Below are 20,000 nucleotides of genomic sequence, written 5' to 3' on the forward strand. Positions count from 1 at the left end.
GGGCACCGGAGCACTGCATACAACAATTTTCGTCAGTGACCAACGATATGTGTGTGTGTGTGTGCATGGGTCTGTGTGTGTGTGTGTGTGTGTGTGTGTGTGCATGGGTCTCTGTGTGTGCATACACTCATACACACACACACATACACACACACACACACACACACACACACACACACACACACACACACACACACACACACACATATGTATATAGTGTATTACCCGCTGTTTTACAACCGGCGAGAAAATAATTCAATTCACTGAAATAAAGTTGTGTATTCAAGAACGAATGAAGTTGAAGGTAAAACGATATTCAGAATATCATAAACATCTAATAAATAAAAACATTTATATAAGTTTTAACTGTTTTTATTTGTGTCCAACATTATTCACAACAATCTATAGACAGGAAATTTTGGCAATAAAACAATGTCTGTATAGACAATATTTTTAGTGAATTTAACATTTACAAAGATAGTCAGACATGGGAGAGAGAGAGAGAGAGAGAAAGAGAGATTGCTGGTGTCATATTTGAGTACACGAATCTGTGAATGTGTGTACTGGTGAGTCATTGCGCATAACGAGAAAGACTAAGGAAAGAGCGAATACTGTTTTCAGGTTTAACAACACCCCGTGACTTTCTGGATGCTTTAAGTGGGCCAAGACACCAGTATGAAGCCTTGTAAAGGATCTTGGAGGCCTTGTTTCCTTTTCTAGCTGAAATGTGAAAAGACAAATTAATAAATCTCTGTGTGTGTGTGTATCTACGCCTGCATTATGATATAAAAAATACTAAGAGGGGCAGAGAGAATGAAGATTCATATTTTTGTGCTAATCTTGTAATAAGCAGTGTCTTTTCAAAAGAGGTAGATTAATGTTTTCAAGGATCGTATGGGGAAAAAATATTTCTATATGTGTACATACATGTATACATAGGGAAAAAGATAGAGAGGGGGGGGAGAGAGAGGAAGCTGCGAAAGAAGCCGGAAGATATGCTACTGACCGATGGCGAACTTGTTTGCCATTATTCATAGGCACTATTTTAATGTGTTGCTTTATCTGTTTTTCTGGGTTATAGAAGTAAGTTTATAGACAAGACTATAACTATGTGCGTCGTTCTTTTTTGTGTTCGTATTTTTATTTCCAATAAATGTGTATATAACTCTATATACTCTGTATGTTGCAAGCCCTTTGCCACTATTGCATCGTTTACCTTCATATAACTCATCGCCATGGAATTTTGGAATCTTCTTATATAATGCTATAAAGATATCTTCCCTAAAGAAGGAATTTAGTCGGTGAAGCAGTCAAGAAATCCTTTCAGCTTTTACAACTGATTTGCAGCATATGTTAGGATAAGGATTAGTTATTCTTCTTCCAATCCAACATGACCTTGTTGCAATGATGACACTGTTCTTTGATGGGTCCACAGTTATGAAGATAAATGCCAACACTAACTTGTCGGAGATTGTCGATAGCACAACGACTAACCATATTAAGGGCTAATTTGCATTTGACAGATATTTGTCCTCATTTTGTTTGGTGTTGTCCCTTGTCAGTCAGTAACATAATGTTTCTCTGGCTATTGTGTTGTTTTGACTCTTATATCTAGCAATGCTGGTACTACATAGTGCTCTCTGTCACTTTAGTGACGAATACACACACACACACACACACACACACACACACACACACACACACACATATTGTGCAATTCAAAACAAAGCAAGAGGGATTGTTCATAAAATAAAAATATTTATGGAATTTACATTATATAACTCATAACCAATCTTAATGAAATGCGTGTAACAAAATATCTTAGTAAACAGGCTCTTTTTCTGTTTTGTACGCACACACACACACATACATACATACATATATATATATATATATAAATGGATGCGTTATTACTTTTGTTTCAAACAATTTTATGGCAAAATAATGTTTTTATTAGAAGAAACTCCTCACAAATTCGATATCTATTTGGGGCCGCTTACATCAGTGATTTTCAATTATCTGTCATGAGACAATTGATACAGAAAACAGCAACAAATCAGTAAAAAAAAGAAAATAAGAAAAAAACTAAAAAATAACTTATTAGTAATTTTTGTTTTATTGATCGTAATAATATATACAATATAATGTTATTTAATAGGTCTCGGTGTTAGTACAGCTTTATAGTTATTAATCCGAGCCGACTACTTCTATACAGCTTTGTGAACAATTTCATACGTGTGTGTTTATATATATATATATATATACACACACATATGTGTATGTGCTCATGCATGTATATATATATATATATATATATATATATATTGGGCACATAAAATGAACTATCAGAAGAAGAGATTAATTTTTTTTTTCTGACTGTTAACCTTTCCTCATGAGAGCAACGAAAATTTTGGCTTTGTTTTTTTCCTTTAATATTTAAATATATGTATTTCATTCGAACACAATAAAATAAGCTCCATTAATATATGGTAATTAAGCCTTCGTCTCAAAATTTGCCCTCGTCTCAAAATTTGCAAGAACTATAAAAACTATAGTCAAGATTCGCCAGCGAGTATTCCTCGGTAACCCGTGCCATTCTTTCGCTAATAGTGTAAGGTGCCTATATAATCGTGGGCAGACAGACATTCTCTCGGCTATCCCTTTTCGGTGTTGCCTAATACTCTTTGCTGTTTCACCCCGAGAAACGCACAGGACATGAGAAATGTGTGTTCTGAATTGTGAAGAGTTGTTGACGTTTATTGCAATATCTCGAGTGGTGATAGCATGCCTCTGCATATAGAATAATCATTATTTCATATCTAAAAGTGACTTTAATAATCTGAAATAAATTAAGAAAGCCAAGTGGCAAAATCATTTGCACACCGGGCAAAATGCTAAGCGGCATTTCGTCCGGTTTTCCGTTCTGAGTTTAACTCTGCCTTTCACCCTTTCATAATCGATAAATTCTGTGCCAGTCACGTGCTGGGGTCGAGAAAATGGAATTTCTCCTTTCTTTAAAAACTGCTGACTCTGGGCCAACATTTGAAAATATTCTGAAATAAATGACACAAGTGAGTTCATCATAGCAAATCGACTACAGTATTTAAATTATCAAAGACATTGCGTTTCCCATGCCTCAGTAGCTCGGGAAGGGGATAAGAACCACACTATACTTCATTTGAAATATGGATTCCTAACTTGAACGTAGTTGTAAGATTATATATATATATATACAGGAATGAGACACCTGATGACAATCAGAGATCAAAGCAGTATAGTAAAGGTGGTGTAGATAAAAATATTGAAAAACGCTTTACCAAAACCGAAAGGTGAAATTAATAGTCTGAAAGAAAAAATAATAATTTCATTACTAACGACTCACCTCAAACATTTAAGTATTTAAATGAAACACCGGGTGAATAGAAACACAAACATATCATAAAAAGTAATAGTAGTAATATATTTATTGTCTCGGTATAATGACAACATTACACCTGTTCAGGCGTCAGATGGAAATAGATTAGGGGAAACAAGTCTACCTAGTGAATGATATAGATTGGTGATTAAAAAAACATTACAAACCCACAATGTGTATAGCTATATATGTTCCTGTGACGCACAGAAAAATATGTATAGCAGCGTTATTTCTTTAGGATAAAGTATATATGTGTGTGATTATGTGAGCGTCGTCGCTTCTGTGAGTGAGTGTGTGTGCGTATTCTTTCTACTATAGGCACAGGCCCTGAAATTTCAATGGAAGTGGTTAGTCGATTTTATAAACCCAGTGTTTGACTGGGAGTTGACTACAAAACGATGAAAGGCACAGTTAATCACGGTAGCGTTTTAACAGGTTACATAACGGGCCGGAAGAAATACTGCTAAGAATTTTGTTCTCTGCGCTAGAGAACATTTCGGGGTTAACATCTCAGACATGAGGAGATCCTTAATGGACATTACACTTTCCCATCTCGGTTGACCGATACCTTTTAGCCTTAGCTCCTCTCACTCCCCTTCCCCAGCACATAACACTAAACTCTCCTAGCCATGTTGCAGTGATTTCAAGAGACCAGGTCTGTTGCACTGATGTTCCAGCATAACATTCCTACTTCAACTACTTTAGTGGTCCGGGTGACTAGGACCTGCCCCGGCAATTGGACTAGCAATGATCGACCAGTGCAACAGAATTAACAAGTATGTCGTACAATTTGTAAGACTGTACAAAAGATACTACAATCAAATTGCGCAATTAGTATAATTCGTACACACGCACACACACGCTCGCGCGCAGAAGATTTGAAAAGAACTGTTATGAGTTTCATGCTTCTGAAAATACAATGACCAGACGAGCTTGTACAGCATTTTGTGTATTTTCAGGCAATCACTGTGATTCAAACAATATTTACCTCTCATGGATGAAGTACTTTTTGTTGAACTTACCAATAAAGGAACAGTGCATCATATATATATATATATAGAGAGAGAGAGAGAGAGAGAAAATGACCGAACCATAAATTTTCACTTAAACACGAAGGTGAAAGCAGGCAAATGAATAAATTTTCTAAAACTCCGTATCAATGACTGGTATATTTAGCATGCTGCTACTGCTTGTTATTACCCTCAATTATTAATTGATAATATTTTACCATTATTGGTTTTTTGCGCATGCTAAGTCACTTATATTATAAACAATAATGTCCTCAAATATAATTACATAAGTATATAAGCATGGCGTAGTATAATAATAAAGAATGGATTTTACAGAATATCAATAAAAGATGTGTTAGGGTTTCTATGTCACGTATTGCATAACCTTATGAATATTACACGTCAGTGCACGCCTACTTATATGATGTTATGTCACAAAATTTCCTAATAAAACATTTGTCGATATGCCATAAAATCCATTCGTTTTTGTCTCTTCACGTAACATTAAGTAAGCTCTTGCGGCAAATAAAAGAATTATTGTTATCATTATTATTGTTATTATTATATATATATATATGTACACACACACACACATAAGGACACATGCGGTGACAGCGTAAGTACGTCTGTATCTAATTATAGTGACTTCTAGTGTGAAAACCGCTATCTTTTGTGTCAAGCATTCTTATTCCTCTTAACCTAGCGGATCGACAATCATAGTGTTCACTTAATGCATCAAACTGAAATATAAGTAGACCGAGTATATACACATTAGAGGAACAATAAATTTTCTATCATCAACGTTAGTGGGACGCCATCATGTGCTTCACTAGATTCTTTGTGACATCCATCTTTTAAACTGGTCACATATTTTGGCAGTACAATTTCGTTGCAGTTAACTATTTGGAAGATATGCTTCTTTATCCCCATTAAAGCAGTTAGCAGTTTTTGTGTACAACTGTAACTGAATTTGTTATTATTTCTATTGAAATTTTTCAAATGATTATGTACGAAATATCACTAAAATAGGTGTAGGGTGATGGAAACTACGTTGGATGCGAAGTTCGTGATATTTTTGGGTTTCTGTTTTTGTCTTGCCATATTATTTTAATGTTAAATAAATGGCAAGTTTTTGTTGAATGGAATCTTCTAGAAACCACAATTGTAAAGATCTGCAAAGCAGTTGAAGCTGTGTTTTAAAGACTCGGTTGACAAGTTTGCAGTGCATTTATATTGACGTACCATATTAATATACAGGAAAGAAAAAATAGAACAAAAGTAGAAATGGCATTTGGTTCATGCTGTAACTTTTTGCTGAAAAGGATTTAAACGAAAGGAAGGAAACTATTCTGCAAACAATCTTGTAACTTGGAGTTCAAGAAGAACAAATCTCGGGTTTTAACACCACCCCTTATCACATACAAACTCAAATGCACACACACACACTCGGCATTTGGTAAAATTCCCTTCTCATTTCCACTGAACAAACTGTGCACACACGTATATTTAGTTATTCGTGTATAAACCTTTGTATGTATGTATATATATATATATATATATATAAGGTTTATATATGTATATAAGGTTTATATATATATATAAAGGCATACATTTTACTTGGGAAATGTTCGAATTGTCATTTGTATACAGTATAGTTTTTTGTTGACAATAGAAGTGAAGTTCTGCAAGGAGCAGAGACACACCATGTACGTGGGTGTAAATAGACATAGACGCAAAAGAATTATTTTGCCGAAACGCTGTTACGAGGATGTAAACACACCAACACCGGTTGTCAAGCGGAAATAAGAGGACAAACACAGACAGAAAGACACACATACATGCATACATACATACCGTGGGATTCTTACAGTTTCCGACCATCAATTTCCTTCACAAGTTTTGGTCAGCCCGAGGTTATGGGAGAAGCCATTCGCCCAAGGTGCTACGTAGTGTAACTGAACCCGGAACCACGTGTGTTGTTTGGAAGCAAACTTCTTACCACACAGCCATATCTGCCTACAAAACGTTTCGGGGAAAATGTCACCTCTACGGAACGCGCTCTTCCCCCTCTTTTTAGAAAGTTTACTGTAACTGAAGTGCTTGGGTCGCAAAGTACTACATTAATCTTATGTTGAGTGAGAAGCACTCCTAACAGCTGAGATACTCCTTGTTTTGTTAGGGCAGTGTGTGTGCTTATATATATATATATATATATATATATATATATATATATATATATATAAACCACGTGCTTTCACATACCAACTTTCTCACCTATATATATATATATATATATATATATATTTTCATACACACACACATCTATATCTCTATATATAATACATACATGCAAACGTGTGTGTGTGTGTGTATTCATGTATGTATGTACACACGGCGGAGGTGCTGCTGTCAGGTTTCTTCGTCCCTGATTAAAACAACATCAGTTTGAAATGAAGACAAATGAATTATTAATTATATACCACATTAAGACGCATTAATTATAACTAAATATGAACATTCCCTTTATACAGCTGCAATGACTATAATAATATTGTAACCGTACGACAGAATAACAATATTTTATTTTGTCTCTTGTTTGCTTAATTACATTTTTGTTTTGTTTTTGTATATTTCTCCTTTGTGCTGTAATTTCGTTGTTACATAACTCATGTCAGGAAACCAAAAAAATCTGTATTTATTAATAGTTATAAATATGAATTTTAGCAAATCACAGCAAACACTCATTGGATGCTCCATAAATAAAGAGCAGTAGCGCAAAGTAGTGCGACATATGAACAGCTTTTAACACAGGTGATGCGTGTATGTTCATGTACATATATATATATATATATATATATATATATATATATATATAATGAGCGTAGTGCTTTTATGTATACATGTGTATGTGTATATATAAACATTATATTATTATTATTATTATTATTATTATTATTAAGGCCATCAGATGGCAAAATCTCTTGCATGCCGGACAAAATCCATAGGGCCATTTCTTGCTGCCCTAAGGATAAAACGTTCTGGGCTCAAATTTCACCGATGTCGACTTTGAGGGTCGATAAAATTAAGTACCCGTTGAACCCGGTGGTGGTTGCAATCGACTTGCTCCTCCCTACGAAAATCAGAAAGAATTATTATAGCACTAACAATAGTAGGTGTCTTTTCCCCCTACAACTCCTTCCTATAAGCATTTCACCGCGATGTTTGAGTAGATTAATCTTCTGTGTAGTGATAATAAAAAAGAACTAAGAAAGCTGAGGTTGACAAGTGACCTACGTCAAGTTAAGAGAACTATAACAATAACCAGTCACATCTGATCACATTTAATGACTATATAGTCATTTGTTTAGTTTCACAACGTCTTATTCATACATGTATAGCATCTACAGTACTCTCTATATATATGTACATAATATTCCAAAACTGCAACCAAACTATCTACCCAGCTTTCTTTCTCGGTTCTGATTCAAATTATTTGTATAGATGTCTCTGCTAGTTGACAGTTAGTGTAATTAGTCTCAACATTTTACACTGAACTAAATCAAACATAATTTTGTGCAATATTTCTTGACGTAAATGTTGTAGAAATCTGTATTAGAACACTTAATAAATCAAAGACAGCTTGGCTACGAAATCAAGACTGAAATTTGTATTTTCTCTTTTCTATCACATCTAAAGAGAGAGAAATTCCAACAAGATCAAAGTAATTTATTCATATGTTGTGTAATATCTGCTTTCTTGGAACATTCTTAAATCATACAATTTTACATATGTATTTGTTAGGGTTTTATATATATATATATATATTTTATTCTGTTGCAAGTTATTTATTTGTTGTTGAAGCTGTTCGTTATAGATGCGAAGAAGTGTCGGGCGGGGACAGGAGTAAACAGGGGTGGTCATGTAGACAAAATGAACTTATAACAAATACATAATACAAACACACACATATAATATATATATGTATATGTGAATGTTTGTGTATGTGAGCGTATACACACACACACACACACACACACACACACACACATATATATATGTATATATTACTGTATATGTATCACAAATATATATGGGTTTGTGTGTGTTTGTGAGAAGACGTGAATATTCATCAGATACCTACATCCACGCTAATGCGGTGAGAGAAATTTCACTGGCAGAATCAAAAGACTTAAAACCCTGTATAGAATTGGTCTAATGTCTGCTCGGTGGGTTTCTTCAGTTCGTGGAAAGGCGTGTGAGATATATATTCCGTAGTCAACTAATTATTGTCTGGAAAATCTAGATATCAATTTCTAGTTGTGTATCCCTTCGTAACACACGCGTGTGTGCGCACCCATGATATTGTGGCATCATTACGCAGACATGTGTTATGGATTGAATCCCACTGTGGGGTACCTGCTTCCATATTTTTGGCAGGCAAGAAATATATGCCAACCCCCTTATATATGTATGGGTGTGTATGCATGCATGTATGTATATCATTGTTTAGTTTTATTTCCAGATTTCTTGCCAATAGTGAAAGAGCCGGTTCAATGGAATTTCAACATCATCAGCAGGGCATTTTTCTATGTATCTATGTATGTATGTATGTATGTATGTATGTATGTATGTATATATGTATGTATGTATTCTCATGCATATAGTTTCATACCTAGACATGCTCATATATATTTAAATGATAAACATCTGGAAAATTTTATAGATTTTTACAGTTCCAGTGATCTGTAGTCTTCGAAATAGCTTTCTCCTTTCTGGTTTTGAGAAGCCTAAGTTTTCAAAATTGGCATTTAGGCAGTATGTTATGTTATGTTATGTTATGTTATGTATGTATGTATGTATGTATGTGTTTCTTCCTCTCCGCTTGACAACCAGTGTTAGGCTGTTAACGTCTGTTCAAACTTAGTAGCTCGGTAAAAAAACAAACCAACCATAGATTAGCTACTTCACTCTGGAGCTTCGTAATTTCATGAGTGTCTCTTTGATCCCCTTTATGACTCCTTTTCTTTTACGTGTCTAATTTGGGCACAAAAACTTCTCATGGAGGCACGGCTTTAGTTGTTTTGTATAGATACGAATACGTTGATATGGCTCTGAAGATAAAAAAAAAGTCGTTTTGCAACCACAAAGTTTCCGAGTTCAATCCCACTGTGCAGCACATTGAGCATGTGTTTTGTACTTACATCTTCGAACAAATTACCGTCTTGTAAGTGAATTTTGTAGACGGGAAATTTGTGGGAACCCCTCGTATATGTGTGGTGGTGGTGGAAGCAGTGTGTTTGTGTGTGTATACGTCCCCTAGTGTTTTTGTACCTACCACCTTCATCACCACTTGACTGCCGGTGTTGGTTTGTTTACATCCCCCTGACTTTTGAGTTCGGCAAAAGCGATCACTAGAATGAGTATCAGACTTAAAATTGATTCCTGGGATCGACTTGTCTGAAGCTCGTGCCCCATCATAATCGCAGTCTAATGTCTGAAGCCAATAAACAAAAACAAAACGCATGATATGAGATTAGTCATCATATCGGTTTTGATCGGATCCAATGAGTTTTTGATTAATCGCTCAACGCTTTTCATTGCTCGTTGCATTAAAATCTAAATTTTTGTAACATGAAAATTTTCGTGTTTGCTCCTTTTTAATTCTTGAGAGATTTGATATTCGTTGAGTTGTTTTGTGCGATTGTATCATATTTGTTTCGAGTAGGTTATTTAGTGATGAATAAAGATATGAACCCATTCCTTTGGGAAATTAGTTTTTAACTAATATTTTGTACCAGTTAGCGTAGTTAGGATGGAATTAATTTATAAGTTGTTCTATTTCATCTAAAAGATAACTAATTGATAAAGTGAAAAGAAGTAAAACACTTAACACACACACACACACACACACACACACACATATATATATATATAAGCATAAATGTTCCCATCCTACAGTTTTAAAATTCTATATTTGATGTCTGCAATATAAGAGAGTATGTAGATTAAAAACAAGGAAAAGAACCAAGAGAATCACAATTCACTATCCTAACAGTCTCATAAATACACATACACAAATAAATATATATAAATAGATAGCCATATATATTTATATATATGCACATACTTACACATATGCATGCATGTGTGTGTGTGTGTATGCTTAAAAGTTTCCAGAATAACTAGTATCATTTCTATTTAATATCCCCCATAAATAAACAGAAAAATCCATTAGCACAACTTTCGGTGTTAGCTTTTGAGAAATATACGAGATTTGTGACGTATCTGAGTATAAAGAAGTAAGGTATTAATGGTTTAGCTCCATATCATATTTTTATGACGATTTTTATGACTTCTTTTCAGTGGTTTATTTTTATCTGTATTGGTTGCAACATATATGCCATATACATAGAGAATATAGACCGCTATACAATAAAAAGAGCAGCATTTAAAATGCCTTACACTATTTTATATCACTGTTTCCTTTCCCGTTATTTATATCTTTGCCAGACATCCTCTGGATTTATCGAATTAACAATTACCGGTTCTCGTTAATTAAATTCTACTCAGACATCATCACACCGATATGTGATGAAAGACATTCCAGCGGTGACCATCTCGTCTTTCTCTTACATATCGTATCTGGAACTGCATTATGAAATGTGTTCCTCCCCTTTTACGGCAGTGTTGTATTATATATGGAACCTTTAGCGGTTATATTTAGCAGAAGAAATGACTACTTAGAGGCTTGCTCATCGTAATTGGTTTCTGTAATTTAAACCCAAATCCTCCCTGGTGGAACATACAACATAAATCGTTTCAGACATGCTTCACCTGCCATTCGTCTACGGACGTCATGTACTTAAAATTCTTCAATGTCTCCTCTTTATTTTCCTTTCATCTAAAAACTAACGTGAAGTTGCTTTTATTCCTTACCTGTAGCATATCGAGCGATAGCATTGATGCGCCGTCATTGATTCGAATAAATACCAATAATATAATGTCATTAGTTAATTCCATCCTAATTATCCAATAAGAATAGTGGATGTGGCCAATGCAAGTCACTAGAAGCACGAGGGAACAATGTGGCTTCAGAAGCAGCCGACGTCCAGATTATAAAACTTTTTAACTTTGTTTCCCATAAATTTCGATTCGAATAGAAGCTTATGTAATATAAACATGAATTTCATTATTTCCAGTGATTTCTACATCACAGTCCGCCACAATAGAGTTAAATATGGGGAGCAGGAACAATACAAAGTATTACTTAACAGTATTCTTGCTACTGAGCATCTAAGGGAGACAGCTGAAACATTACTGAATATTGGTTTAAATCTTGGTAGGAAACCAGCAAGAACTGGGGGAGGAGAAAGTCAATTACATTGACCCCAGAGCTCAACTTTGTACTTATCTTATCGACCCCAAAAGGATGACAAAAAAAATTTGACCTCGGCGGAATTTGAACCCAAAACTTAAAGACGAACGAAATGCCGCTAAGTGTTTCGTCCATTGTGCTAACAGTTTTTTCCAGCTCGCCGACTTAAACATTACTTATCACTAAGATACCCACTTAGTAATAAATGAGCTTAATTTAAGCCTTCACAGACAAAGCCATTTCTAAACGGGCCGAAGCATTTGATGAACTTACATTTTTATATGTTATGCGCAAATGACTTTTCTACTCCAATCCTATGCACCTGGTGAAATAGTTACCTGGTTTTAATGAACCAAAATAAGAAAATCTCACAGAAATATACCGGGATATTGATGAAATAGCGTCACCAATTTCTTGCAGAAATTTAGGCCTTCAGTGACGTGGACAGGAATCAAAATCCTGTTTGTGACATTGAATGACGAGTAGATGTCAGTTGCGTAAGAAATACCAAGTCTGGTCCAGCATTTGAATGAGTACTGAAATGACTCGAAGCTAATTTTACAGCATGTCTTTTGAATTTGTTTCATTTGCAATTGTTTTGCTCTTTTTGTTGGATTTCTTCTAATTATGAGAAGAAATAATTAAAAAAAAAACGTTTAATTAAATTCTGTTTATTTCCTTCGCTAATTATGATCAACATTTTTTCCTTCCTGTATTTCATTATTTACCATCTCACTTCTACAGTGTGTGTGCTGAAATATTGCTAGAAATAACTTTTGGTTCCAACTCTTCGAGGTCAATGAGATATGGTCTACTTATTAAACATTGCTTTATTCAACAGACGTATACAATAACATAACTCATTTGAAGCCTCATGTTAATTAAAGTAATCAATTATTTGTTATCACGAAGCGGCGATAGAAGTTGACCGGTTATTGTTTTTACTGTACTGGTTTACCTATTGGAAGCAGTGACATATCAATGCCCCGCGGCTATAAATGCAGATGGTTAGTAATGAATAGACCTCTGCATATTAAAAAATAAATACACTGAATATACTGTCTATGGAAAAATGGCCGCATTGCAGTGATAATTTTAATGTCGATAAAGTTTTGGGGTGCGCATCTGCGTATGCACGTTGTTATTGGAACCAGACGTCGGATTTTAAAGCTACCTTGATATACTTTGAACTTGGCTAAGGACTGGTATAGTTTCTCCTGATCCACAGGAAGTATTGCAATTAACACCGTATGTTAATGAATGAGGTTTCAGTTTCATGGTGATGTTACTGTATAGAGCAACATTGTTTTCATACATTATAGAACCGAGTTTAATTTGGATGAGTCGACTTTGCACTCATCAGGTCCCAATATCGATACCTCGATGTGGAATTTAGGGCAAAGATTTTTATCACACAGCCTCGGGTTGATCTAAGTCGAGTCATTGACATTTGGTAACCGGAAACAATAACGGAAACTCCTGCGATATAAAGGTCGAAACTTGGAACGTAATTTGTTATGCGCATTCGGCTTAAGGATTATTTTAAACATACACTTGTCAGTGAAATTCTCACTTGAATAGATGAACAATAATATGGACGAACTCGATAGTTGAAACTGAGGCAGGATCCAATATTTCGACCTTTTGATAAATATGTGCCTTGACCGTCTGCACGAAGAAATTATGTTGACAGCACACAAGATACCGACTTCTTATCTAGTCTGTTTTTCACCCTCTCTAACTGGTCAACCACACTCCTAGAACAATCGTGTTTATTTGAAAGATTATATCATGAAGGAATTGAAGTAATATATTTTGCTTCATGAAAGAGTTTGAAAATGTTAAAGCTAATCCCCAAATGCAATTTTCAAGAAAGATTAAAGAAATAATTTCTATGGTAGTTGACAGTAGACTTCGACTTCATCTCATACTCTAGCAACGTTTTATGTACAAGGAGGAAAAGTAGAGAAAACAGTGCAATAGTTATTACAATTTCTTGTGATCATTTTTGTTTCCACTGTTAAGAATTTTCCCAAGATATTTCCGTGTCATATCGAACTGAAAAAGCCTGGAAGGCATTCATATGTCTGCTGAGGGAATCGCTAACGAATTTTCTGTCGGTGTCCAATTAATCCTAACACACACACACACACACACACATACGCACGCACGCACACACACAATATGCATAACTGTATGCATATATACATGTATATATATATATATATATATATATATATATATATATATATATATATATATATATATATATATATATCCAGCCGCTGTGAAGGCAAGACGAACTACTAGCGTTCTACCTCAGATTTGCGTTTGGCCGTACGGCTTTTGAATGTTGTTTTCACTGTCCATTTTTTCCTGTCTTGGTTTGTGTTTGCCACCTTGGAATCCTCTGTGTAGTTGGTTGATCCACTACTCAGGAAGAGACTATTCTAGAGTACGTCCTGTCTGGTCTTCGAAACGTCTAGATAGAATAGAGACAGCTGATGAAGGGATATTCCAAGGGGCTTTCCGTTTTCCTATGTGTTCGTTCCGTTGTCTGTAGTTTATTGTTCTAACGTCCTGTACCCTGATATGCATGTATATACACATGTAGATGTAAGTATGTACATATATGTGTGTATACATGTATATATATTCATTGTATTATTACATTATTGAACGCACACGTCCTATTTTACAAGTAAGTCTACTATTATTCTGACGTGACTATCTTTCTATTTTCTATCTATTTATCTATCTGTCTTCCTCCATCTTTCTATCTATACCTCTGTCCTGGCCTCTACTTCACTGCTATACCCTTCTGTCCCTTCCTCCTTGTTCCACTTCCTCCCTCCACCATCCTCTCTATCTATTTATCTATCTGTCTTCCTCTATCTTCCTATCTACCCTTCTGTCCTGGCCTCTACTTCACTGCTTCTGTCCCTTCCTCCTTGTTCCATTTCCTCCCTCCACCATCCTCTCTGCTCTCGTGTGACCTGTGGTCAGCTTTCTTTTCACTCCAGCCGCTGTGAAGGCAAGACGAACTACTAGCGTTCTACCTCAGATTTGCGTTTGGCCGTACGGCTTTTGAATGTTGTTTTCACTGTCCATTTTTTCCTGTCTTGGTTTGTGTTTGCCACCTTGGAATCCTCTGTGTAGTTGGTTGATCCACTACTCAGGAAGAGACTATTCTAGAGTACGTCCTGTCTGGTCTTCGAAACGTCTAGATAGAATAGAGACAGCTGATGAAGGGATATTCCAAGGGGCTTTCCGTTTTCCTATGTGTTCGTTCCGTTGTCTGTAGTTTATTGTTCTAACGTCCTGTACCCTGATATGCATGTATATACACATGTAGATGTAAGTATGTACATATATGTGTGTATACATGTATATATATTCTTTGTATTATATATATATATATACATACATATGTGTGTATATATATATATATATATACATATATACACATATATATACATATATATATGTGTGTGTATATATATATATATATATATATATATATATATATATATATATAGGATAATAATAAATGGAGCAAAACGCATATAATCAATAAGTTACTTTAATTCCTACATATGTTTCAAAACTTATATGTACTCTACTCCAAAGGAGTATGAGATGCTGGTAAATATACATATAATTTTATCTTCAGGGAACCATCGGGTGTAATATCCCAGTTTTTGTGTGATTTTTGCTACCTTGATAACTATTAACGTATTTGCATTATCGAAGTTTTTCAACCAAGATAATATACATACATACATACATACATACACACACACACACACACACATATATATATATATATATATATATATATATTTTCTCTTCCTCCGTTTTTCCATTCTTTGAACTTTACGTCTTTCCGATGAAGGGCTCCGCCCGAAACGTCATACTGTCTCTCTTTCCTTTCCCGAGCGTCCAATAACACTATCCGTATCACGTCCTCACTTTGTTGTTTTTTGTGTTTTTTTTTAACCTATGTATGTATATATATATATATATATGTTTCGTATGTGTATTTCGTGTGCAAGATTCTTGATGTGGATACGTGTGTTAAAAGAAATACAATTAAACCTTGGGAGAGGCATTATGCCGGTAATAAACACACGCACTGGTTCAGTCCTTTATTAATTTATATAGTTTTTTGTTAAATTATTTCATTGCACTCTTGCAATCTCTTCAGTAACTTGTCTCTCCACTTCCATTTATTTTGAATATATGATCTGGCGTTGATTTGGCGTTGTTTCGAAACTGTTTGGTATGAGCATGTGAGTGTGTGCAAGCTCGTATGTGTGCACGCTCATATGTGTGCACGCACTTATGTGTTCGTGCTTATATGTAAGTATGTGCGTCCATATGTGTGTTTGTAACAATTTCGTTTATATCAGATCAGATAGAGACTTTTTAATTAATTTATTTATGTTCATATTCCGCATCATATGTGTGAACAACACATTCAACCATGGGCAATTGTAAGGCCCTCATCTACGTGTATTTGGTGTTTAAAATTGGTTGCGTTTCAGTTATGAGGACCGACTCCTGTATTTGTCGCAACGATGCGTCACCGGGTTTTCTAGACAGGATTTCTATGTTAATTCTGTCCAGTACACCACCATGTTGTCCTTTGGCATGCTGGTAGAGCACCGAGGTTTGTTTTTGATTATTATAGTCCCTCCAATGTTCGTTTACACGCTCAGCCAAATTTCTTGCCGTCTCACCTATGTATGTGGTGTTTCTGTTTTTACACTCACCATCCATACAGCTTATTTTGTAGACTACATTTCTGGCTTTGCAGTTGGCACCAGGACTATTTTTGCACAAAAAACTATATAAATTAATAAAGGACTGAACCAGTGCGTGTGTTTATTACCGGCATAATGCCTCTCCCAAGGTTTAATTGTATATATATATATATATATATATATATATATATATAATCATCTAACCAACTAACTAAACTAATAGATCGTTTGCTTAATGTGCTGGTTAACAATGAATCGGTCGTTCGTTTTTTTAATTCCTTTTATCTCTATTCGTGACCCCGTCAATAACATGCGCTCCCTTTAACGTGTGGAGGTGCGAGGGCCATGTCATTGATGATATCGTGAATAACGATGAAAGGACTTTGAAAAACGAAACAATCGCTTTGATTGTTTTAACTAGTACATTAAACAGGTGGTCGATGAGTTCGTTTGTTAGATAAAGAACCAGTTGATTAATAAGAAAGATATGATATTGAACCACTGCACGTGTTTATAAATATTGGCTGTATGACCCTTCCAAGATACAAGATTCATTTCAACACTCAAATTCATATCAGTAATCTTGCAGAACAAATAAAAAAAATAATAAAATACGATACATTATTAGCTTTTTCATCTCTTCTCATTAACATTTCTGCATTTCATTTATATATTATCATTTTTTATGTACTTTATTCAGCTGGATTTCGAACTTCGTGAACTGAAAGAAGTTGTTCAAAATAATCTTTCGGAGATAAGGAAGATTGCACAAAATCATGATGAATCAGTATCTGAGAGTCTTGAGCTGTACCTGAAACAGGTGAGTTTATGATCAGTAATTACGATTTCATATATATATATACACACACACACACACACACACACACACACACACATATATATATATATATATATATATATATATATATATATATATATATAGGATCTGTTTTAAAACGGGGGCCACATTTTTCATTAACGAAACACTTTGAAACTTGGAACACTGGTAGAATGTGTCATATAAAACATCTTTTTCTCTTAGTCTTCTTTAAAAAAAGAAGAAATCCATAAGTTATTCCATGTTAAAGTTGTCGTATTTCTGTAATTTCAACCAATCATTGACGTCCATTCAGCCGATATACATTAAGTGCCGACTACATAAACAAACGATTCTGAAACAATTAACCCTAACCCTAACCCTAGGGTTATGGTTAGGGTTAGGCTTAGGGTTAGGGTTAAAGCAAATTTAAAATGAAAAAGGCAAATAAAACGAAGGTATGGAGATTAAATACGCTTTACATCGCTTAATCAGCCAAAGGAGTAAATGTAAACAACTGAATACTTGTCAGTGATTGGTTGAAATTATCGAAATAAGACAATTTTTTACATGAAATAAATTCGAATACAAAAATATTTTTCTGTTCTATAACACAAAATAGATAAGTATACGAAGTTTGAAAGTCTTTCGGTACCAAAAGCACTACGTAAAACATTAATGAAAAATGTGGCCCCCGTTTTAAAATAGATCCATATATATATATATATATATATATATATATATATGCATTCGCACACACATATAACGTGTGTATATATATATGTGTGTGGGTGTGCTTGTACAACATGTAAGGGAGGGAAAAATTGACACTGCACGCATGCGTACATATATTCGATAAAATAAAAATAGATTGAACAAGGCGTTGGGCGTCAGTATGAACCAACGCACCGCGGCTTCTGGAGGCTGTGCAGCATGATCGCAACAATCCATTTCCGGACACCAGAATAGAAATGAGTATATCGATAAAAGAATTATCTGTCACACCGATACAAACTGTTACTACGACCATAGCAGAGAAAAAAGGAACTACCTCATAAGTGACATGTTTTGAGAAAATGGAAACAAATCTATAAACTTTCATGAATGATCCTTGGTCGGAGAATCAGAGATGGTTGTGGATAATAGGAACATTCATTGAACTGGATTTTGCTGACATCAGCCGATTCCACTTTTTTTGATTTCTAATTTTTTACTCTATTTATTTTCGGCAGTTCCCTTAAATTGACATTAAGGCAACAGCAGAATGTTTCCTATTCATATTTCATGTTTTACAATTCGCGTAATTGTTTCTTTCGTTTAACATTTTTGTGTGTTTGTGTTGAGATCTTTTTTGTTGTGGAGTTGAATGTTCACTTCGCAATTCTGTCATCTCAGATTCGACAGCTATTCAGCGCCAACTTAAGCAAGCATGTTTTACATTTGATTCATGTGAATTGAATATGGGTTTACAGAAACTGATAGGAAGACCGCCGCATCTATTGTACCCATTCCTTGGTTGTTAGTGCGTAACCAGGTGGGAAAAGCACCAGCTGTTATTCTGATACGCTTTTAGGCCGTGTAATCTCTTGCAAGGATTCTGCAAAAGAATTCTTCTCCGAATACCACAGTTAATCGTGTTCTCTTTCTATTTGGGCACCAGGTTAATAATTTGATGGGAGTGGGTAAGTCAATTGCATCGACTCCAATCCTTCTACTATAGATTCAAGGCCTGAAGTTAGGGGAATATGGGGTTTACTGATTTCACTGACTATATTACCTGATGGTACTTATTTTATCCACCCACAACAGGATGAAAAACGAATTCGATCTCAGTGGAAATTGAACTCAAAACGTAGAGTGGCAACCCGTCACTTGCACTGTAGTTGAGAGTCTCCCAAATTTTTTTTTGTTGGTGAGGGAGATAATCGGCGAAGAAGCTTTCAAATTTTAGGGAACACTTGTAGTTATATTTGAACGCAAAGTCTTTGGTTTGGTAATCTAGTATTGTATCCACACTTTCACAGTTATTCTTCTACGCCTTCATTATGAAGGGATTTTCAAACACACACACACACACACACACATCGTATAAGAGAACGCTAGAGAAAACACAGAGTAGAGAACAATGAAATACTTGCAAAGTAGGTAGCATAGTTAGAGGTGACATTGTTATATGTATGTGGTATCACACGTCTCTCAAGTTGATTTGCTTTCAATTTGAAACTGTTTGAACTGTATTAATCACATCATTGCATAGCTCATCAGAAAGTATTATCAAATAACAACATCTGTAAATCCAATGAAGCTTTCACATAATTTTTACCTTCATACGCAAAACATACGTCTGTAGGGAGTTTTTCAATCTGATGTTTCCTCAAGTATAGATGTTGCGGCAAATGTAGCTGAAATTATCTTTCCACTCTCCTCCCTACCTTCATGTGTATGTGTGTGTGTGGTGGTATGTGTGTATGTGGGTGTATGTGGGTGTATGTGTGTAGGTGCGTACGTGCCTTTGTATCTGTGTATGTATATATGTGTTTTTATACCTGTTTATATGTGTGCTTCTATATAGTTGTATGTATGTATATGTGTGTGTGTATGTATACAAACATATTTA

The 20,000-nt window shown here is 35.0% G+C and overlaps 1 protein-coding gene across 1 annotated transcript in view; it reads left to right on the top strand.

Annotated features, from left to right (window-relative positions):
- LOC106867248 (coiled-coil domain-containing protein 39) overlaps nt 1–20,000 on the top strand; it is a 798,380-nt gene that overhangs the window by 773,322 nt on the left and 5,058 nt on the right. The window contains exon 20 of the mRNA XM_089366422.1: nt 17,267–17,386. Within this exon, the coding sequence (XP_089222548.1) occupies nt 17,267–17,386 (120 nt within the window). The remainder of the gene's footprint in view (nt 1–17,266; nt 17,387–20,000) is intronic.

Source organism: Octopus bimaculoides, chromosome 19 (genome assembly GCF_046866305.1).
Source record: "Octopus bimaculoides isolate indiv1 chromosome 19, ASM4686630v1, whole genome shotgun sequence".
NCBI lineage: Eukaryota > Metazoa > Mollusca > Cephalopoda > Octopoda > Octopodidae > Octopus > Octopus bimaculoides.